Here is a 22,022-nt window from a genome sequence, read left to right as displayed (position 1 = left end):
AGTAGTGTTATAAATACATTGTCCTCATTGATTAGAATTTTGAAGAGTTTGATTTGGGGGCCTAATTAACTGCTACACCAGGTATGTTTCTTTGACCAATAGCATCAGCCTCAACTGAGAATTTTCTAAAAGTGCAAAATCTCAGGATCCATTCTGGTTCTGTTGCATCAGAAACGATGGATCTCTGGCATGGATTTTTATAATCTGTGTGTGTTCACAAGCTGTGCAAACAACTTGCATGATGCTAAAATAAGAGACCCATGGGTCTATGTTAAAATTCCTGTTACTTCACCCTGGACTGAAAGAGTCATGCAGTCATGAGATTTAAAGTGGGGTAGTATAGGTTTTAATTATGGCTCAGATTAAAAAGAGAATTTTTTCCCAATTTTTTTCATCTGACCTAGAAAAGTGTTCCTGAAATCTCTCTATATAAATTAGGCTATAAAAATTGAATATTGAAAATAGATATTTTTATTGAAAGTGTATTTGAGTAGATCTGTTTATTATAAGAAATTTCTACCTAAAATATCTGTAAAACAGAAGATGATAGGCCTTAGGCATTCATCAATTGATAAGGATAATGATCAGATTCATAATCATTTTTTAATCTTAAATTCATATGAGAGGAAATTTCTAATTAAATAATAGACTTTTAAGGGGTTAGAACCTTGACTTTGAAGAGTATTTTTGAATCTTGAAAATGGTTCTCTCCATTTTTACCACGGACAACCTGATGGGATAATTTTTGTAAAGCTTCAGTTGGATTTGAGGGTTAGTAGTCTTATACAAGTTGGCTGAGTTTATTTGACGTGGGTCAGCTCATGTTTCCTCACTGAATAATGGGCCCAATATCAGCAACTTGTGTCATTCTTTGCAGACATTGACGAATGTGAAGATAACCCCAATATCTGTGATGGTGGTCAGTGTACGAACATACCTGGAGAGTACAGGTGCCTGTGTTACGATGGCTTCATGGCATCTGAAGACATGAAAACTTGTGTCGGTAAGCAAAGGAGACAAAACTTTCCAACTTATCTGGTTATTCACAAGTATTGCTAAATTAGATAAAGGTTAGTTTCTTTAGTTGATAGAGCCCATGGGAAGCATAATGATATTTTTGGGCATTATACTCATATTTTAGAGCCAGCATTCTGAAGAGAAACTTTCATACAACTGTGATATAATATTGAGCTAACTATTGGTTAAATCCACAGGGATATTTCTTTTATGTCTGTCCACTGAATTCTCCGTCTGCTGCGACTAGAGTTTAGGCACTAAAAATGCTTGACTAAAGTAAGTTTTGTCTTGACGAGAATGCAGTACACTCTGGAACTGATCATATTTGTTTTGGATAGTTTCTATTGCTATCCCTTCAAATTTGTTAAACATTTATGCTGCAGCATTTAATCTGCTTTTAATATCATCCAATATATTTTGCATCTCAGACATTGTAGCTTTTGTCTCTAAAAGTCTGATCTGGGTTTTTCCCTTATCTTTTGTGTTTCTATTTAATATGTATGTTCAATCATTTCTCCAGCCTTTTGAACACAATGGAATGTAGTTTTAATGTCCTCATCACTAATTATATCACTTATACTGCTTCTTGGTTCATTTCAATAAATTGACTTTCCTCCTCATTATGTATCATGTTTTCCTGCTTCACTGAATGCCTGGTAATTTTTGACTGGATGCCAGACATTGTAAATTTTACCTTACTAGGTGCTGGATACTTTTGTATTCCTAGAGGTATTCTTGAGCTCTGTTCTGGAATACAAATAAGTTACTTAGGAACAGAGCGATCCTTTCAAAGTGCGGCTTTTAAGCTGTTAAGCAGCAGTTAATCTAGGGCTAATTTTCATTCTACTGATGAGGTAAGGCCCTTCAAGATACTCTGCCCACTTCCCTGTGAATTAGGTTTTCCAGTCTGGTTGATGGGAACAGGCACAAGTCCAGGCCTGCTGTGAACCCTGAAGATTATCTTCTGTAATCTGTTTGGTCGTGCTTTCCCCACTCTCGTGTAGTTTGTTTCCTCACATGAATGTGCAGATCACCATTCATCTAAATATTTGAGGGTGACCTAATGCAGATCTCTGGAACTTCCCATGCAATTCTCTTCTGCCCTTTATTCTGCCATATGAACTCTGGCTGCCATGGTCTTCCAGGATTTGTTCCATCTCCCTAGCTCAGAGACATTGCCTGTTTCCATTGGCCAGCCTCCTTCCTATGCCATGGATTTAAAACTCCTCCATATAAGTAATCTGGAGCAATTACAGGCTCACCTAGTTTGCTTTCTTTGTTTTTTCCTTTCTTTCAGGTATCACTGTCTTTTGTTGCCTAATGTTCAATGTCTAGAAAACCATGTTTCTTCTCTTACTTCCTGTCCAATTTTTTAGTTATTTCAGGTGACAAAGTAATTTCAATCCTATATTATTTCATCTTGGTCAGACTGAGAGAGAGTCTACAATGGATAATATTTAAATTTTATCACATTCTGTCTTCTGAAAACCTTTACTGAAAATCTGTGAAGTCCTAGAAACCAAAATGAATGTCATAAAATTTTTTTTCAATTTGGGAAAGAAGTAAAGATAGTAACTACTTGCCTTACTGCTACCAGTTCGTCTATCCTTTATTCTAAAATAGGAAAGCAAAATCAGTAGCTTCAAGCAACTGAACTAAAATTTTCATCTTATAACAGAATATACTGTTTTAGAAAACATTTCTAGACTATCATATAAATGGACTTTATGCTCGGTATGGGTTCTATCAATTTATTTGATTACCTGGCACTCTGCCTGTGGGTCAAAAAAAAAAAAAAAAAAGTTGGCATGATTAGCCAGAAATACAGAAAGCAAATATAAATTGAGCTCTTTAGCTGTATTTTTTCTGAATGAGAGCATTTCCCTTTTCTAGTTTATTTGTCAATTATTTTATCTTTAGGAAAAGTGCTTAATGATATCCAATAACTATGTTTTACAGATGTCAATGAATGTGACCTGAATCCAAATATCTGCCTCAGTGGAACCTGTGAAAACACAAAAGGCTCATTTATCTGCCACTGTGACATGGGCTATTCAGGCAAGAAAGGAAAAACTGGCTGCACAGGTGTGTTTTTTTCAAACTGAACAATAATATGTTAAGAGGTTAGGAGCCTGCTACTGTAACCATAGATTAAGACAAGTTTTAAAGCTATTAACATTTTAACTGCATAATAAAGCATTCTGTGTAACATTGTTCATTAATTTAGCTTCCACTTCTTTTAAATTTGTCATCCTTTATAGTGGATCCAAGTTGAGGATATTTTCCCCTTTACCTATAAAGAAAAAATGTGTTGAATAAAAGATCACAGTGAAGAACACAGTTTGTAAAATCAAAAATCACATTTTCATTCCAAAGTACTGAGCATTCTGATTACCAGAAGTTCACATCCTTTTGTTAATGCAAGACTTTCCCAACATTTACTTAAAGTTTTATAACTGAAATTACTATTTAAAGAAACATATTTTACAATTCTTGTGTTTTATTAGTTCTCACCATCTTCCAGGTCCTTAATACTAGTACTTTTGATGTATTAAGTTACATTAGCCTAAATAAACATTTTTTCCGTGGAACTAAACAAATCTTACAAAATGACGATTGAGCCACTTGCAAATTTGTTTTTCTGATTCAAACAGCACTTGAGAAGGTCTTTTCACATTTTTGTAGCAGACTATCCTATGAAATGTCAAATAAAAGAAGTCACTCTGGGGCAATGAATTCATTTTCTTAAATGTTTAGTAGATATTCCACACATGAGACAATGATACAAAGTATATGGAATAACAATAAAGCTTTACTAAAGTTGCTTATATTAATGTAATGATTATGGCCTGGAGCATAATTAAGAACATAGTGGACATTGTGGTGAGCTAGAATAAAGTCACTGAAAATTTTGTTACAAATAACAGACTTTAATTCCAAAAGCCAGTTTGGCAAGTTATTTTTTAAAAGATTTTTTTTAAACTTTTATTTGATGAATATAAATTTCCAAAGTACAGCTTATGGATTACAATGGCTTTCCCCCCATAACGTCCCTCCCACCCACAACCCTCCCCTTTCCGACTCCCTCTCCCCTTCCATTCACATCATGATTCATTTTCGATTCTCTTTATATACAGAAGATCAGTTTAGCATACATTAAGTAAAGATTTCAACAGTTTGCTCCCACACAGAAACACAAAGTGAAAAATACTGTTTGAGTACTAGTTATAGCATTAAATCTCAATGTACAGCACACTAAGGACAAAGATCTATTTATTTATTGGAAAAGCAAAGTTACAGAGAAAGAGGAATAGACAGAGAGAGGTATCTTACATCTACTGGCTCACTCCTCAGATAGCCACAGTTGTTGGAGCTGGGCCAGGCCGAAGGTAGGTTTTTCAGGTCTCCCACGTGGGTACAGGGGCCCAAGCACTTGGGCCACCCTCAGCTGCTTTCCTAGGTGCATTAGCAGGAAAGTGGATCTGAAATGGAGCAGCCAGGACTCGAACTGGTGCCCATATGGGATGCCGGCATCGCAAGTGGTAGCTTTTACCTGCTATGCCACAAGGCTGGCTCCTGGCAAGTTTTTGTGATTTAATATTAAAATGTTGTCTGATTGGTTATGTGGTAAATATACAGATCTTCCTTTTAATTTTATCAGCCTATTTCAAGAAGACACCAACATGTCTTTGTTAGTGCCAATAATGCTGTTTTCAAATTAACTGACACATAGGATAATGGCAGTAATTGTAATATTGGTTCAGAAATGACAGATAATAGCCAAATTCTGACAAGAAGCATGAAGCTGGAGTGATTTCCCGCTTACTATATTAGTGAAACCTGGTAGGGGGTGCCTTCTGGTCAATGGCAGGGTTCAAACTCAACTCCCCTATGTAGCCTCGCATGGGCAAGCAGTGTTAGTTCTGTGTGCCTATGGCTCAAGCTTTATTTTTCACTTCAGTGTAAATACAGGACTTCATAAGGGATGGTGGTCTTTCACTAATGAAGAGAAAAGTAGGACTGCTCCATATTGAATCATCAGTGATACGGGATACTGGCCTCACAAGTAGGGCTTACCCTCTGCACCACAACTCTGGTCCTGGAATCAGTTTTAAAAAATAAAACTTCACTCTGTTTATTAAAAAGCTTGTTTTTCATAACTGAATTTGTGCATATGAATACTGATGACAAGAGCTGTGCACTATATATTAAATGAGATGATATCATTTTTACATTATCGACAGCAGCCTTTTAATTAGTCATGAGAACAAAAACATAGATTTGAGGTCAAGGGAACACTTCTTCCAGAGGACAACACCTGCCTCCCATTCGTTCAAATTGCAGCCTACAGTGCTTTTTCAACTTGACAAAATCCAGTTGGGCCTGTAGGAAAAGATTGCAATTTTGTCCCCTTCAATATCACAGTAACAAGGTGTGTGATGGTCTCATCTAAAGAAGAGGAACCTTGAATTTTATTCCTAGTTCTTTCATTGGCTGGTCAGGAACAAATCACCAGGATGCTTTGCAATGACTCAGATGTTCCCCTGGCACAGAAACACTGCAGTGACCTACCGAAGGAGGGGCTACATGTGAGAGAGAAAAAAAAGAAGAAGAGACCCTCAGTCAATACTGTCACTAGCATCCAAGGGCATTCCAACAGAATGGAAATTACTTAGAGCTGGCGCAAAGTTCAGTAGACTTCAAATCAGGGCCAAAGGTTTTTCTAATCCCATGCAACTCAAGCTCTTCTTGCCTGATTTTCTTTTAAAATTATTGTCATTCACAACTTAGAATACCATCAGGTCACCTTGGTGATGGTCAAATTAAACACAAGTGTTTATAATGTTCCAGGCAACTAATGTAAATAGAGATATGTATCTTGCCTGATTGGACAAGCAAACCACACAACAAATAACAACAAGAACAGACTTGGAAATGTGTTTTGATAATAGGCAAAATAAATGAATCTGCTTATTTTATTTAGTCAGATTTTTTTAAAAGATGAGTACCCTGTAAAAGAATCATAAAACTATGTATGCTATTTCATAAAGAGGAACTTTGTTTCATGAGAACTGAAAAAGGTCCTCTGGGCTCCATTACAGCTTTGTCTAAATATTTCAGCTCCCTTGTCATTACTGATTGTTTCCATTTTAACAAATAAACATGTTTTCCCCCCAATCACTTTAGCAGTATTCAGAATCCACCCACTGACTTACATTCCCAAGCCCACACAGATGCTAAGGTTTCTTTTTTTCTCCTTAAGCTTTGTCCAAAGTGTGGGCATTGCTAAGGGAATGCTTGATTTAATGGAGAGAATGTGTGTTTGCTTGAAACCTACAACTCAGCTTTTCTATCCTTGGCTTAATGGGCTGGATTACAATCTTTCTGTGACCCAATGCAAGGTTTCCTCTGCTCACTCTATACAGTTGCGACTGGAGGAAGGAAAATTAGGTGCATTTCAGGTGCTACCCTTTGTGGGCCTTGGTTTTAACAAACTAATTTGTGAGAATATGCCCCTCATCATGTGTTCAGTTAGCAAATAAAGTGTAGCCTTAAATGGGAAAAAAAAATCAGTGTTGTTTTCCATTAAAGTAGTAAAATTTCAGCGTAGTTTCCATTTCTCATACTGTCTGGTTCCTTTGACATGAGAAATGTTTCTGATGGGCCTTTGTCCATGAGAGAGATCCGTATACTTCAGCAATCAGCAGTCAGCAAGAATTTGTATTCATTTCCTTCTAGTTTCTTATCACTACCAATTCGCCCCCACTGGCTGACAGCCTATGAAAACTCCATGGGTGTTCAGTTAATAATCTTGGCTCAAATTTGGATCCAAGTTAAGATATCCAAGTAGCCTGCGTGATTGGCCTTTCCATTCATTGTTTTACCTTCTTTCCCAATGCCTAATCCTGGAGATTACACAGTATACCAGCCCTGCCAGACTAAGGTCCACAGGATAGACTCCCAGATTGTGGGAAGGCAGGTGCCTGTGTGGGTGATAGAGCCTCTTCCTGTATGATTGCAAATGGAGGCCCCAATAACTCAAAGCACAGCTCAACCTCAGATGGCAGATTCAGGGGGACTTACATAGAACCTGTGTGCAGAGTCCGCCCATACCACACCCTTGCCCTTCCAAGGAGCTGTAAGAACTTTGAGTCTTTGTGATGGAGAATTGATGGGGTTAAGGAGGTTGCAGTGTCAGCCTTAAATTTGAATTTCTTTGCTTTTCTTGGCTTATACTTGTTCGTAATCTTAAAAGGAATTTTCTGTCTGGAGCAAACTTGTTGGGGAAACAGAACATTTGTACAGAAAGAGATGTTCTTGGCAAGCGTGTGCTATGTTTCCTTCACATTATTGAACAGTGTTTCGATACAGCATTTTTGTTTGCTTGTTTTCCTTATGGCTCAGTTTCCCTTTATGTTTGCTTTTATAATGAAGTTCAGTCCTAGGCCCTGTGCTGGCAAGCAGTTGATGACTGAGTAACGGTTGGTGCATGCATGCACATCTGCACGCATGCAAAAACCTTTTCTTCAGAAATGCCTTTGCTCTTTAGGACCACTCTGACTCTTAGTAATTCACTTGTTACTGACGGTGCAAGGTGTTGAGATCATGACTTACACAAATATTCACAAAACACAGCATTGGTTATTGGCTCCTGAGTTGCTCCCTCCTCATACCTCAAAGCACATAATACACAATCTCTTGCGAATACATTTTTTCATCCTCAAAGCATTGTAGCAACATTGAAAATATTTTTGTGATTTAGAAATTTATATTTGCATATAATTAATGAATAAAGGGAGTCTGCTTACAAATGATCGTTTTCTTAATTACAAGATTAAGTATGGAAGGTAAAAGCCTGATGAAAGTTAGGATACTTCTGGTCATTAGAAAATTGGAAATAAAATTATTACAAAATTACTAGAATGATCCTCTGATGAATCTTTGAAAATTTTGCTTTAGTAAAAGGGATTTGTGAATATTACTATGAGTCTGTTAGTATTCACCAACAGGTAGAGAAACCTGCAAAGTAGCATTCAGAATCAAGTCCTGATGTGATGAAATAATTGAGCTCAACTAGGCAGCCATGCCCCCAGCGAGAGAGTGCCAATCAGCAAACAGCCGATCTTGGTTCCAGGTGGTCCTGGCTCTGTCACTTGCTCACTGAGGGGCCTGACCTCCATGTCTTCCTCCGAGAAACAGAATTGAAAGAGGAGTTAAAAGTTGTTTCTACTTGGAAAGTTTCTGATTTTATAGCCTCTGGAGGCTCCGATTCATTCTATTTGGTGGAGGCTCACCGTTTCCACTTAGAATGATTTGCCAGAAATCGTGACAAATGAGAGAGGATAATTAAGGCAGGACCCTACACAAGTGATGGTATGTATCATTACCTGTGAGGGGAGTCATTATTGAGTAACAGAGAAGTGTCCACACCCTGCTTGGGAACACCTGTTCCGTGAAGTTTGGTTGGGTATAAGAAGGTCTATTTTTGTAGATCCTCGGGCCTACTCACCACAGTCATTCTGGGGCTGGTCTTCTTCCTTATTTCCTTGGAATGTGCCGGACTCCATTATTCAGTTGTTGAGTCACAAGTTCTAAAGCTATATGCTTCCCTGTCCTGCCTTAATAACCCAACAGGTTCATATGGTTGCCGGGGTTACATTAAAATGAACCTATGCAGTATGTTATAACTGTAAGGACATACATCCAGGCACGCTTCTGTTGTATGATGATTGGTAATATTACACAACTTGTTGTAGGAGAAATCTGCCATTATTAAATTTTGTATTTACTTTAGAAGGTATGAGGAAGCCAAAGATCCCAAGGCTCTTTCAGCATTTCAGATGGAATGCTGGGCAAACCGCATGTTTCCAAACACTTTCAAATCATTTAATTGGGCTTCTTACATTAAAAAAAAAAAAAAAAAGGATAAACATAAGTTGATTGCCCAGTGTCTTTCTTATGCCACTATTCAAGTGATCACTGGGAATCCTTGAAACATTTTGTCAAAATTATCTTTTTTTGACCTAAATTTTGTGTTAGATACAGGTTTATCTGTCAGCTCCTAGTATCATATGTATGAGTTCTTATTAGTTAATGACAAAATTGATTATAAATGTAACCCATTATATAATGGTTAATTTTAGGAAACAAAACATATTTCATTTTATTTTCTGTAACACTTTCATACTATAGAATCTATCTTGGCTGAACTTGGAAATTGAATGTTCGCGAATAGAGAATTGGGGACAATTTTGAGCAATGTGACCATAATCTAGTACTCCTTATTCTGACAGATTCACCCACTGGGTTGATTTGAGTTTTACATGAAATATTCCAGAAGGCTTGACTCTCCAATGTGCTAGGACTTCAAGAATCTAGAGAATGTACTATTCACACATTGGCTTAAGGAATATTTTCTGTAAACATTTGAAATAACAATACCTAAAATAAAACTTTTATAGAAATAAAGCATAAATGATAAAATATTTTAGTATTAAGAATAAAATATAGTGGGGCTGGTGCTGTGGTGTAGTAGGTTAAACCCCCATCAGGGGCGCCAGCATCCCATATATGCTCAAGTTCAAGACCTGGCTGCTCCACTTCTGATCCATCTCCCTGCTAGTTTGCCTAAAAAAGCAGCAGATGATGGCCCAAGTATTTGAGCCACTGAACCCATATGGGAGACCAGAAGAAGCTCCTGGCTCCTGGCTTCAGCCTGGCCCAGCCCTGGCTGTTGCAGCCATCTGGAGAAGGAACCTGCAGATGGAAGACTGCATACTTATATTATAATATGGAAAACAGAGTTAATAATAGGAAATACTAGCTTATGGTTATTGCTTTGTAAATTAAAAATCAAAGTTGATCAATATAGGTAAAGCTTATATATGGATGCTAAACCAATCTATATATTGTGAAAAGCGTGATGGCAGATCAATTTTTGAATATTGCTAAATTACTTTGAAAACTGGCAGGCATTTGTGTTGAGCATTTTCTAAACCACTTGCTATTTTTCCAGACATCAATGAATGTGAAATTGGAGCACACAACTGTGGCAGACATGCCGTATGTACCAACACGGCAGGAAGCTTCAAATGCAGCTGCAGTCCTGGGTGGATTGGAGATGGGGTTAAGTGCACTGGTGAGTTGGGAAATAGCAGAGACTGCTTACCATGAATTATCATGTAGATGTATAGACTATGAGAATATTAATTCTCTAAAGTCATATTTAATTTGTGTATTACTGATTTTAAATGCCACACTTTCTGCTAATAATGATGTAACCTATGTCCTTAAGACCTGGATGAGTGCTCCAATGGAACCCACATGTGCAGCCAACATGCAGACTGCAAGAACACCATGGGATCCTACCGCTGTCTCTGTAAGGAAGGATATACTGGTGATGGCTTCACCTGTACAGGTAGGTTGGTCTTCGCAACAAGCGTGTAAATGGTAGCTGGAAAAGCAAGATGTCCCACATCTTTCAGACCATGAAACCATTTTCTTGAAGTCTGCATCAGTTAACAGAGAAGAATGTTAGGTATTTGAAACTAGATCTCTGTGGAATGGAAATTTGGAGCCACATGAACCAGGGAACCTCAGAAATGACTACACACACACACACACACACACACACCCCTCTCTATATAACGATGCCATTAGTTCAAGACAAATCGTACTTCCCTTTGTTTTCCTTAGTCTTTATGTTTTGTACCTATTTCTCACCAGTGACTTGCTTTCCATAGCAAACCTTGCTATTGGGAACTATGTAAGGGAAGGGAATCAGATGATCTGACTCAAAAGGACAATGTATATTTTTCTCCCACTAGACATCATCATCATCATTCCATAATGGCATAAGGATTTTTAAATTTTATTTACTTCTAGCTTTATAATATGTTATTAAATTTTCTTCTTAGCTCTAATAGTTATACAAAGAACGTGAACCGCTACCAATATTTAGATATATGTTGACATCTGTGATTGTGTAGATTATTTATATACTTACTGTGTGTATATACACTGATAGCACTTTTTAAAAATACACTTACTTACTTTACTTGAAATACAGAGTTTCAGAGAGAAAGAGGAAGACAGAAATCTTACACACCCTGGTTCATTCCCCAAATGGCCAGGGCTGGGCCAAACCAAAACTAGGAGCCTGGAACTTCATCCAGCTCTCCCACGAGGGTGGCAGGGGCCCAAGTACTTGAGCCATCTTCCACTCATTTCCCAGGCGAGCTGGATTGGAAGCCAAGCGGCCAGGATTCGAACCAGCTTTCCGATATGGGATGCCAGTGTCACAAGCAACAGCATCACTTGCTGCACTGCAATGCTGACCCTACTGATAGAACTTTGTGTGTCAGGGCCTCAGGATTCAATAAAATAGCGAGAGCCATTATTCATTGGCTGTTGGGTAGCGTAACTGCTCATATACATTAAAGTGTGTTAATTTCTCCTGAGCACTTTGCCAATTAGATGTCAGTTAAGCAAGAAACAGACTAGGGCCCCTTAAGTGATTTATGAGGAATTTCTTTTTTGACTAGAAGTTTTGCCACAGCTGAAATTATTTTTTTGCCTAACTCAGTGATGTTTTCCTATTACAAACCTTCCACTTCTTTTGAGGAAATAGTTGAAGTTCATGTGTTAGGCAGGTTTGGTTGATGTGTTTGATGTGTACTGCCTGTAATCTCCTAAGGTGAAACCAGGTAGAGATTAAGCAGACAGGGAGTCTTCCCTCTTCTATAGTAGCCATTTCTTGCGTGGCCCCTCTGAGCTGAGCCTGCAGCTGGAATGATTGGCACAAACCGGGATGTGTTAGTTCCTGTTGTTGGATGCATACTCCATCGGGATGACCCTTCTTGAGACGGTCTCAGCTTGAATGGTTCACTTGGCTTAGTCTCCACTTTACAGCACCAGGGATAATTTAGCATTCAGGACTCAGGATCTGAACCATATGTCCATGGCATATCCAGTACTGACACTCACAAGAGAAAAACAAACGAGTTTAAGTGTATCAAATACAGCTTATGACCAAACACGGCTGCCCTCAGGAGGTTGACAGCCAGAGAAGTCGTGGAGTGGGGAAGTGGGAAGGTCCTCCATAAGCCAAGAGCAACTTGTGTTTCTTTCTGCCTGCAGACCTGGATGAGTGCTCTGAGAACCTGAATCTCTGTGGCAACGGGCAGTGCCTCAACGCCCCAGGAGGATACCGCTGTGAATGCGACATGGGCTTCGTGCCCAGCGCCGACGGGAAGGCCTGTGAAGGTAACGAACGGATGGGGAAGTTGACAGGAGCCTTACAGGGCTTAATGAGATTAGGTTATTTAAACACTTGGATGCTTTTTTAAAAATCCAGGTGTGATTTGGCTGCACATCTAAGCTGGCCCATTCAGTTGGTGGAGGGGTCTCCAGCTGGACCAGTTCCCTCTGTGCAGAGAAAAGGTCAGCTCTCTGGCCACAAGCGGCATGTCCAGTCTTGGCCAGATGGTCTGCAGGGCTGCACCATTGGCCATAGCAGAGAAAGAATAACCAAGTGTGGTTAACTCCCTGCGATCCATTTATTCCTAGAGCTGGGGAAAAGGACCCAAGGGTTGGCCCCCTGATATCCTTTTGAAGGATCATCTTTGAATATAGAAACGCAGCTGTTAATCTCTGTTAATCTCTTTCTACAAATAAAGACTTTAAAATAACAGCAGAGCAGACGGATAGTCTTCTCCACACGCAGGAGGGCATCCTGGATATGTGTCGCGATGCTCTCCTGGTGTCTGGCATATCTGAACATGGAGCAGTGCTTTGCAAATCTGTTTAGTAGGGGACCCTTGGGATAATGCCGTATGTCACGGCATCTCTCAGTTAAGGCTGTGTCTTTCTGCGAAGTGTTGGTCAGGCAGGAAGAGCCCTGGGCTACCGATGGCGAAGGATGGGTCTCACTAGGAAAAATCACATTTTTACCCATGCTTGTTAAACTCAAGTGCATTCTCCCTCATTGGAAAGAGTTACTGCCTGCAGGGCACTAGAAAGATTTTGGTGGAAATAAACAAACAGTAACAATTGACAGAAGTTCATCTAAAATCTTGATTAATATGTTAGCTATTAGGTGTTCCTAGCTAACAAGACATGAACTCAGAATCAATCTCTAGCTACAATATGTATACTAATTCCCTCCTGTATTTTTGTGTAAGTACGTTTCCACTCTTATGGAACCATTCGGTGTCCTTTATACAGTTTATATTAAACACGAAGAGTTTGATATAAAATTTCTCTGGGACAAGAAACCAGATTATGCTCTTAATCATGTGCCTAATGCCTTGTTTACTTTTGTTCACTTTCAATATCCAAGGAAAACAGGTACTGTGCCACCTCTGGTGGCATAAATAGCCACAGTGAAGGTTTTGCTTCTCTTTGAGCTATAAGGGAAAGTTTTGTTTGTTTGTTTGCTCTTAATATAAATCATTGCTGGCAGAATGTTCATGGCTATTTTAAGCCAGTTTGAAAATGTGCCCATGTGTCAGTTGCACAAGCAGAATGTTCACATGAAGTAGGCACAGAGGCCTGGAAGAAGTATTTGCAGCTTTCATATCTCCATCAACAATAGCAAGCAAGCCTTATTACTAGGGTCTTACAAGTGATGAGGAATATTATCACAAAGACCTTGTGGTTCTTAAAGTTTAAGGGTGGGAGCAAGGGAAGGATGGAGAGTAGAGTGGGAAGTATCATTATATTCTTAAAACTGTATCTGTGAAATACATAAAATCTGTCCACCTTATATAAATGAATTTTAAAAATATAAAATAAAATTTAACACACAACAAAGGCAGGAACTATATAGACAAAAACAACTGAAGAATTTACTCCAATGTGGCCACGTTTCTTTTTTGTTTATTTGAAATGAGCCTTTTTTTTTAAGATTTATTTATTTACTTGAAAGTCAGAGTTATACATAGAGAGAAGAAGAAGCAGAGAAAGAGAGAGAGAGAGAGAAAGGTCTTCCATCCTCTGGTTCACTCCCCAGTTGACTGCAATGGCCAGAGCTGAGTCAATCTGAAGCCAGGAGCCAGGAGCCAGGAGCCATCTCCAGGTCTCCCAGACAGGTGCAAGGGCCCAAGAACTTGGGTCTTCTTCTATTGCTTTCTCAGGCCACAGCAGAGAGCTGGATAGGAAGTGGAGCAGCTGGGACTTGAACCGGCGCCCATATGGGAATGCCGGCACTGCAGGCAGCAGCTTGCCACAGCTCGCTACGCCACAGCGCCAGCCCCAGGCCACATTTCTGCAAGTGATGTGGATCATGTGAAACCCCATTGATGAGATGCACATCCATACAAAGCTCAGACCAGTGCTTGGTATGGAAAAGGAACAGAAGACATGTGACCTCTGGTCTGTGAGACCACCCTATGCCTGACAAATTCTCTAGAATTCTATAGCAGAAGGGCCAAGATTGATGTCAGATAGTCTTCATTTTCATAACTTCTGTTGCCTAATTGTATTAGGAAGTTTCGTTACCAAAATAAATGTAACTTCTCCCCCTTTTCTTGCTCCCCCAAGATATTGATGAGTGCTCCCTCCCGAACATCTGTGTCTTTGGAACTTGCCACAACCTTCCAGGCCTGTTCCGCTGTGAGTGCGAGATTGGCTACGAACTGGACAGAAGTGGTGGGAACTGCACAGGTGAGGTGTCCTTTTGCATGCACGTGGGCTCCCAGGTGTCCTAGGATACCTGATGTTGAGGCCTCACTGGGAGCATACAAGGGTTGTCTCAGAGGAAAATAAAAGCTAGAGTGAGGCATTGGGAATCAGCATACATTTACTTAGGCCTGAAACAGATTAATGTGAGGTTGCAGAAGAAGGAGTCACGCCATTTGAAGGACAGAGCTTGCAGCCTTCGAGAGGTGCGGCTGCAGAGCAATGTGGTGGGGGTGCTCCAGCTGTGTGACTTCCCAGCCATGTCCTTTTCTCCCAGGGGACATCTGTAGAGTGTTTCCTTTGGAAGGCCATGTCCTGGGATCACAGGTTTTCTCCTTGTACTTTGTCACTTCAGTATCCACCCCTTCTCATCCCTGCCCTGCCAGTGGTCACTAGAGTACTTGGCACATAGACCTTTTTTTTTTTTTTAAGATTTTTATTTATTTATTTGACAGTTAGAGTTACAGACAGTGAGAGAGAAACGGAGAGAAAGGTCTTCCTTCCGTTGGTTCACCCCCAAAGTGGCCACTACGGCCAGTACTGCGCCGATCCGAAACCAGGAGCCAGGTGCTTCCTCCTGGTCTCCCACGCGGGTGCAGGGCCCAAGCACTTGGGCATCCTCCACTGCCTTCCCGGGCCACAGTAGAGAGCTGTACTGGAAGAGGAGCAACCGGGACTAGAACCCAGTGCCCATATGGGATGCCGGTGCCGCAGGCAGAAAATTAGCTAAGTGAGCCACGGCGCCGGGCCCATAAACCTTTGCCCCCATTTGTAGAGCACGAATCATTTTCTGGTAATGTAAGAAACTCCAAGGGATCATTAGAGAAAAAAAATAGAAAAGCTATAGGTATCCTAGCATACTGTCACTCAGTTCTTTTTGGCACTAAGCAAAGACTTGGAAAACTTCCTTCTGAGTTCACCCAACTGCTCAAGGACACTGAGGATACAAATCCCATCTGCTCCCTACCCCCTCCTCCATGCCCCAAATCACCACCAGCATCTGTCTCTCTAATCTCATTTGTGTTGTTCTGGCCCTGGCCCTGCCCCTGCAAAACATGGTTTGAGCAAAAAAATCATCTGCTGTGGATCCCATGGCGTGGGAGTGACCAGTTCCAAGGGGAAAAACCCAAAGAGAAAGTGTTGCCCCCATTCTCAGTCTCTCCTTTCTGAAGCCATTTATTGATTCTTAAGTTTTTTGAATGCTCATAATGGACAAAAAGATTGCACAGTGATAGAATTTGCAAAAAAAAAAAGTCCTAAATATTTTTCTGTATACTATTTTGGAGTAAAAACTGAAAGGGACATAATATTCAGCCTAGCGTCAGTGATGGGAGAGAGGCTCTTCACAGACCTGAAGAAGCTCATTACACCTCATACATGCGGTACAGAGGACATTGCAGAAGTCACCTGCTCCTGAAGGCCCCCTGGGACATCTTTCTCTAATTTAACAACATAATAAGACATGTGTTCTTAAAATCCGTGTCTGAATTTTTGTTTGAGCAAAGTCATGGCAGTGTCTCCCTTCCAGTTACCTTGACTGGAATATCTTCCCTGTCTCCAAAGTTACATTTTCTCCCAGTGTTAAATTTGAACAATAAATACGTTGAGGGAAAGACCCAACACTATGACTTATTTCCTTTCTGAGGGGTTAGTTCAGAAGTGGAAGATTACATTTCTAGGTATAATTATAACTAGTAACAATAACAAATTCTTGTTTGGACCCTAGATTTAGTACTACCATTTTCTGGTGCTATCTACCCTACACTGGCTCAAGTGATAATTCTGTCCCTTGCTGTTTGGTTTTAGATGTTAATGAGTGTCTGGATCCAACCACATGTATCAGTGGGAACTGCGTTAACACTCCAGGCAGCTACACCTGTGACTGTCCACCTGATTTCGAGCTGAATCCAACTCGAGTGGGCTGTGTTGGTAAGATCCTAAGAACTTTCACAAAACGCACACTCTCTAATTTTTTTTTAAAAAATGTATTTATTTATTTGAAAGAGTTACACAGAGAGAGAAGTAGAGGCAGAGAGAGAGAAAGGAGAAAGACATCTTCAATCCTCTAGTTCACTCCCCGTTTGGCCGCAATAGCCGGACCTGTGCCTATCTGGAGCCAGGAGTCAGGAGCTTCCTCCAGGTCTCCCACATGGGTGCAGGGGCCCAAGGATTTGGATCATCTTCTACTGATTTCCCAGACCACAGCAGAGAGCTGGATTGAAAGTAGAGCAGCTGGGACTTGAACCAACGCCCATATGGGATGCCGGCACTGCAAGTGGCAGCTTTATGCACTATGCCACAGCACCAGCCCCTCTATTATTTTTAAAACAGCATATAAGTTTCCATTCTCAAATGTTATGAAAGTAGTAAAATAGAAATTGAACTATTTAAATATTTCCTAAATCTGATTTATATCTTCAGGTACTTTTTCTATAGGAAAATTTCCACTATATATTCTTGGGCACTTTTTCTTAGCTAAAAATAAATTAAGTTTTTAAAAGAGTTTCTGAAATTAGTTTGAATTTTCTACTCCAAGCAGAAAATATCTGACTGACACGTTCTATGTGCATATGGTAAATAGATACCCGCTCTGGAAATTGCTATTTGGATACCCGACCTCGAGGCGACAACGGCGATACAGCCTGCAGCAATGAAATTGGAGTTGGCGTTTCCAAGGCTTCCTGCTGTTGCTCGCTGGGTAAAGCCTGGGGTACTCCTTGTGAGCTGTGCCCTCCTGTGAACACATGTAAGTGGACATCCTCCTATTTATTGTGCTACCCATGGCCAGTTGTGCTTTCCAGATTCATAGAGGAGAAGCCTTGGGGAAGGGTGAGGTTATCAGGAGGGGAGAGACAGCAGTGGTGCTGGGAGCTGCCACTGGTCTCTACTCGCAGATCCACCCCTTCAGCCATGATGATGGACTTGTACCCCATCAGAGATCAGATATGTCTCTCTTTGGCTTGCAATGAAAGATCAGCTAGGGGCAGGTACCACCCCACTTATATAGCTGTGAAAAGCACATAGCATTACTTTAAAGAGTTTCCAGGCTGGGTTCCTTCTACTGTATTGCCTACCTTCATGATCCATATTGATGAATCTCCCCTCTAGTCACCTGTTGACTAGCTTTAGAAGCTCTAAAACAGACTCAGGGTATCCATGAGAAAAAAAAATCAATAGCTATGAAATGGAAGATTATTCCATTTCATTATTAGGTAAGACTTGAAAGAAAGCTTTAGAATATGACTTTTTGAACATAAATGATATGTCTATTAAGAAAATAAAAAGTTTCCCGTTTTTCTAAGTGGGTCCCGTGTTACGATGCAGAGTCAGATCGAGCCCCTTTGGAAACCATCAGTGACTGCTGCTCACGGGGTGTTTTGGGGTAGACAATGAATCTTTCTTTGCCAAAGAGCCATTTATTTACTTCTGTTGGAGATGTCTGTTGACTATCTAGAATATGTATTTTGGGTGTGTAAAATGAACTAGCCTAGATGCTGCCCTCCAGGAGTATACAGTCTAGATGGCAAAATATGATCTAAACACAGAGCCTAACAAAGAAAAGAAAGAAGAACAGACACAGTGCCATGGCTGGAAGAGCACACCTGGTTCAAATTAGGACTTCACTTGCCACCCATGTAACTTTGGGAAGGTTACTTGGCATGCATCAAATCCCTCGTAGGAGTAAATGAATTCACTTGGGTGAAGCATGAAGCACTTGGATGAGTGCTTAGCCGGCACCTCCTCCTTTCTTTTCAGAAACGGAGGTCCGTTCTAGTTGGGAGATGGTGGTGACCTTCTGCCTTTCTGAATTGGGCCTTCAAGTAAGGGTATAACATGAAAGAGAAAGCTCAAAAAGAGCAGACAGCTACACAAAGAGAAGAGAAAAATAAAAAGGGAGCAGTTAATTTCATTGATGTTGAAGGAGGCAACCAAAAATTTTAATTTAGTATGTCAGCTCTATAGGTTAATAATGATTAACAAAGCAATAGGTGCCCACCCCATTCCAAACTGGGATCAGAGTTAGAGCTGGCATATATACCTACACACATGTGTATAGGGATTCATATTATTTCAGAGAGCCTGGGCAGGGATTATCACATTGGGAAAGATCATGATGAATATGCAAGAGCCAGTCTTACAGATACTTACCAGGACGATGTAGCAAGTTAGGTCATTCTTATTCATGTGTTCCTCTGTATCTCAGTGCTGGTGCGTGGTACTGAAATAAATACTTTTGAGTGAAGTACTGGGAGGAAAGGATTAATGGAGGAGAATCAAAGGACATTGTAGAAAGTTGTTTTTGGAAACCTAGAGGCTCAGTATTGCCACCAGTGGAAACAGAGGGACAAGAAAGGTCTCTAGTCATTGAGGAGAGATGTGGGATAGGAACCAAGAGAGAACAGCTTTTCCTGTGTCTCTGTTTGGAAATGATTTTGGAGACAAACTGATTTTCAAAGAAAGCTGTAATTTCCAGGATGTAAGGCTGAACAAGACATAAAAATGGAGACAGAGTGTGTTAGATAATAAAAGGGAAAGGAAATCTTTAAAAAGAAACAGTGATGGAGATAAAGAATAAAATAGTTCACAAGAATATAATGCCTAGAGCATAGCTGGAGTGCTCAGAGATGAGGAGAGTGGCCTTATAATTGTTGTCAACATAGTGAGAGCCTTTGAAAATGACAAATGTGCATAAAGATATTAACTTGCTTTAGATGGCAGGAGAAATGGCTGTAGATTCCTCAAAATGAATACTTTCATTCGGATATGTCCGTGTTTTTTCTTGAGAATGCTACTACTAGACATTCTAGATTCAGAACAACTCAGTTTGATTTTTCTGAATTGTTTCAATAGCTGAGTACAAAATTCTTTGTCCTGGAGGAGAAGGTTTTCGACCAAATCCTATCACCGTCATATTAGAAGGTAATTGTTTCCTTCATCTTTATGTCCACACGTTTTGAATTTCCTTGGGTTTATTTACAGTGCTAACATATGCTTTTGTTTTCATTTTGATAGATATTGACGAGTGCCAGGAGCTGCCAGGGCTGTGTCAAGGGGGGAAGTGTATCAACACCTTTGGTAGTTTCCAGTGCCGCTGTCCAACGGGTTACTACCTGAATGAAGATACCCGAGTGTGTGATGGTAAATGGCCCTTGTATGCTAATAAATTCTTTCAAATATTGAGAACTGACGTGAAAAACAAACACAGTTACCAGCAAAACTCAGAATTTAGCAATATAGCATAATGTCTAAACAATGGCCTAATGAACATAGCCAGGAAAATATGTCACAGTATGACAGCCTGCAGTAATGTTTTTGAAATGATATCATTTCCAGTAAATCCTAAATCTTCCTCTTTTTCTGAGAAAAGTGGAGTTTTATTATTCTGGACCATAATCCCATGTATGCCACAAAATAATTTTTCATGCTTTTCAGAAAAGCCATTTGTATTAGTACTCTAATAAAAGTTCTATTTCAATAACTTCTATATGCAGGGAATTCTGAGCTCCTCTTCTTAGTCTTCACTACGTATTATTTGTACTGATGCATTTAAGTGAGCTTTACTTATAGAGAAGCCCTTAACTTTTAATTTTAAATGGTGACCTCTGTTCATCCTATGTTCCCAGAAAGATGAAGAATATTGAACATTTTTAGATTTCAGAACACTTGGGCCATGGACCAGGTTGGGAAAGGTGGTTTTTGCCTACACACAGGAGTCACATGGCTAGTTACTGAAGAGACTTCCTGGGTCTGCATGAGAATTTGTCCCCTGGCTCTCCAAAAGGCTTATTAGGTCACATAGACAATGATAACCTCATTGAAAATTAATTGAGCATCACAGTACACATGAGCTCTAAGACTCATGAAGTTAACAAAGATTAGACTTGACCTCTCTGAAAACACAGAGGAGTGTGGTGAAGGATTTACTTCCCTGCTGCCTTACCTGTGCAGATTCACAAAGTCAGTTGTTGATGGTTTAGGGATGTGTTCTATCCTTCCATAGGTTTTGTGAACATATCTAGTAGATACTTACCTTTCTGAAGGATATTTGAAAATTGTAAGTTATCCACATTTTCATCTCTGCATGATCTTGAGGATGTAGTAGACTCATTTATTAGGAACTAGTATTAAAAAGTAAGAGTTCCTTTCCAACACAGTCTTTCCAAAACAATATACACATTTGCATAATGAACACTGACGAACTGCACACCTATTTTTCTTATCTGGATTCCAAAGTACCCTGTGCGTGTTTTCTCCATTGTCAACATTTATACTGATGCGTCCCAAGCTATTCTACTGTGAAGGCTTCACGATCACATACCACTTTCTCTTTGCATTATAGATGTAAATGAATGTGAGACTCCTGGAATTTGTGGCCCAGGGACATGTTACAACACCGTTGGCAACTACACCTGTATCTGTCCTCCAGACTACATGCAAGTTAATGGGGGAAATAATTGCATGGGTAAGTCGGGAGTTCTCAGTTATGCATGTTTTATAGTCATCCGCAAAGAGGAAGAGAGCTTACAATTCCAGCTTGTAAGCTTTGTGTGGTATTACTCATCAGACTGAGGGCTGCCATCTCTCTGCCGTATTAGTAAGAACCTCCTCCCCTCTAACCCGTGAGGTTGGCATTGCTTCACCACCTCATGTGGGTGGTTGGGAGTTTTCTTTAAAGTGTAATGCCAGAAAGTCCCAAACAACGATTTAATAGTACTTCTTTTGTTTGACTTTTGGGTGTATCTTTATGCAATTACATTTACAGCACTGACCTGCAGTATTAAAACATCGTGAGTGGGAAATGAGAAACTTACTGCCAAAAAGCAATGAAGAATCGTTACCAGGAGACTGGGCAGAGAACCACGTAATGTTTATTAATGCTTCAGCTACATAATGACTTAGTTCTGTGGCACACAATACCAATGAATACATTTATCAAAGTCTTTTCTGCTATAGCAGCCTGGGTAGCTATAAAGTTGTCTAAGGGGGCTTTTCCTGCCTTTATCACAGTCAGGTTACAATATAATTCAAAAGAAACTTGCTCTTTAGAAATCTGTTGTGATATTCCACATGGCATCACCAATATTCTCCTCCCCTTCCTTCTTCTAGATATGAGAAGAAGTTTGTGCTATAGAAACTATTATGCTGATAACCAGACCTGTGATGGAGAATTGCTCTTCAATATGACCAAGAAGATGTGCTGTTGTTCCTACAACATTGGCCGGGCCTGGAACAAGCCCTGTGAACAGTGTCCCATCCCAAGCACAGGTGAGCTTGAGTTTCATTGTGACCAAAAATATACGTCAGGAAATTACTCATGAATTTTT

The 22,022-nt window shown here is 40.0% G+C and overlaps 1 protein-coding gene across 2 annotated transcripts in view; it reads left to right on the top strand.

Moving 5' to 3' along the window:
• FBN1 (fibrillin 1) overlaps positions 1 to 22,022 on the top strand; it is a 259,234-nt gene that overhangs the window by 181,149 nt on the left and 56,063 nt on the right. For both annotated transcript variants that reach the window (XM_051822402.2, XM_051822403.2), the window contains exons 31-42: positions 878 to 1,003; positions 2,977 to 3,102; positions 10,034 to 10,156; positions 10,313 to 10,435; positions 12,157 to 12,282; positions 14,560 to 14,682; positions 16,504 to 16,626; positions 17,279 to 17,443; positions 19,549 to 19,617; positions 19,711 to 19,836; positions 21,038 to 21,160; positions 21,805 to 21,963. In XM_051822402.2, coding sequence (XP_051678362.1) covers positions 878 to 1,003; positions 2,977 to 3,102; positions 10,034 to 10,156; positions 10,313 to 10,435; positions 12,157 to 12,282; positions 14,560 to 14,682; positions 16,504 to 16,626; positions 17,279 to 17,443; positions 19,549 to 19,617; positions 19,711 to 19,836; positions 21,038 to 21,160; positions 21,805 to 21,963 — 1,512 coding nt within the window. The remainder of the gene's footprint in view (positions 1 to 877; positions 1,004 to 2,976; positions 3,103 to 10,033; positions 10,157 to 10,312; positions 10,436 to 12,156; positions 12,283 to 14,559; positions 14,683 to 16,503; positions 16,627 to 17,278; positions 17,444 to 19,548; positions 19,618 to 19,710; positions 19,837 to 21,037; positions 21,161 to 21,804; positions 21,964 to 22,022) is intronic.

The sequence above is a fragment of the Oryctolagus cuniculus genome, chromosome 12, assembly GCF_964237555.1.
Source record: "Oryctolagus cuniculus chromosome 12, mOryCun1.1, whole genome shotgun sequence".
Taxonomy (NCBI): domain Eukaryota; kingdom Metazoa; phylum Chordata; class Mammalia; order Lagomorpha; family Leporidae; genus Oryctolagus; species Oryctolagus cuniculus.
The sequence above is the reverse complement of the archived record's forward strand: the minus strand, read 5'-3'. Positions and strand labels throughout refer to the sequence as shown.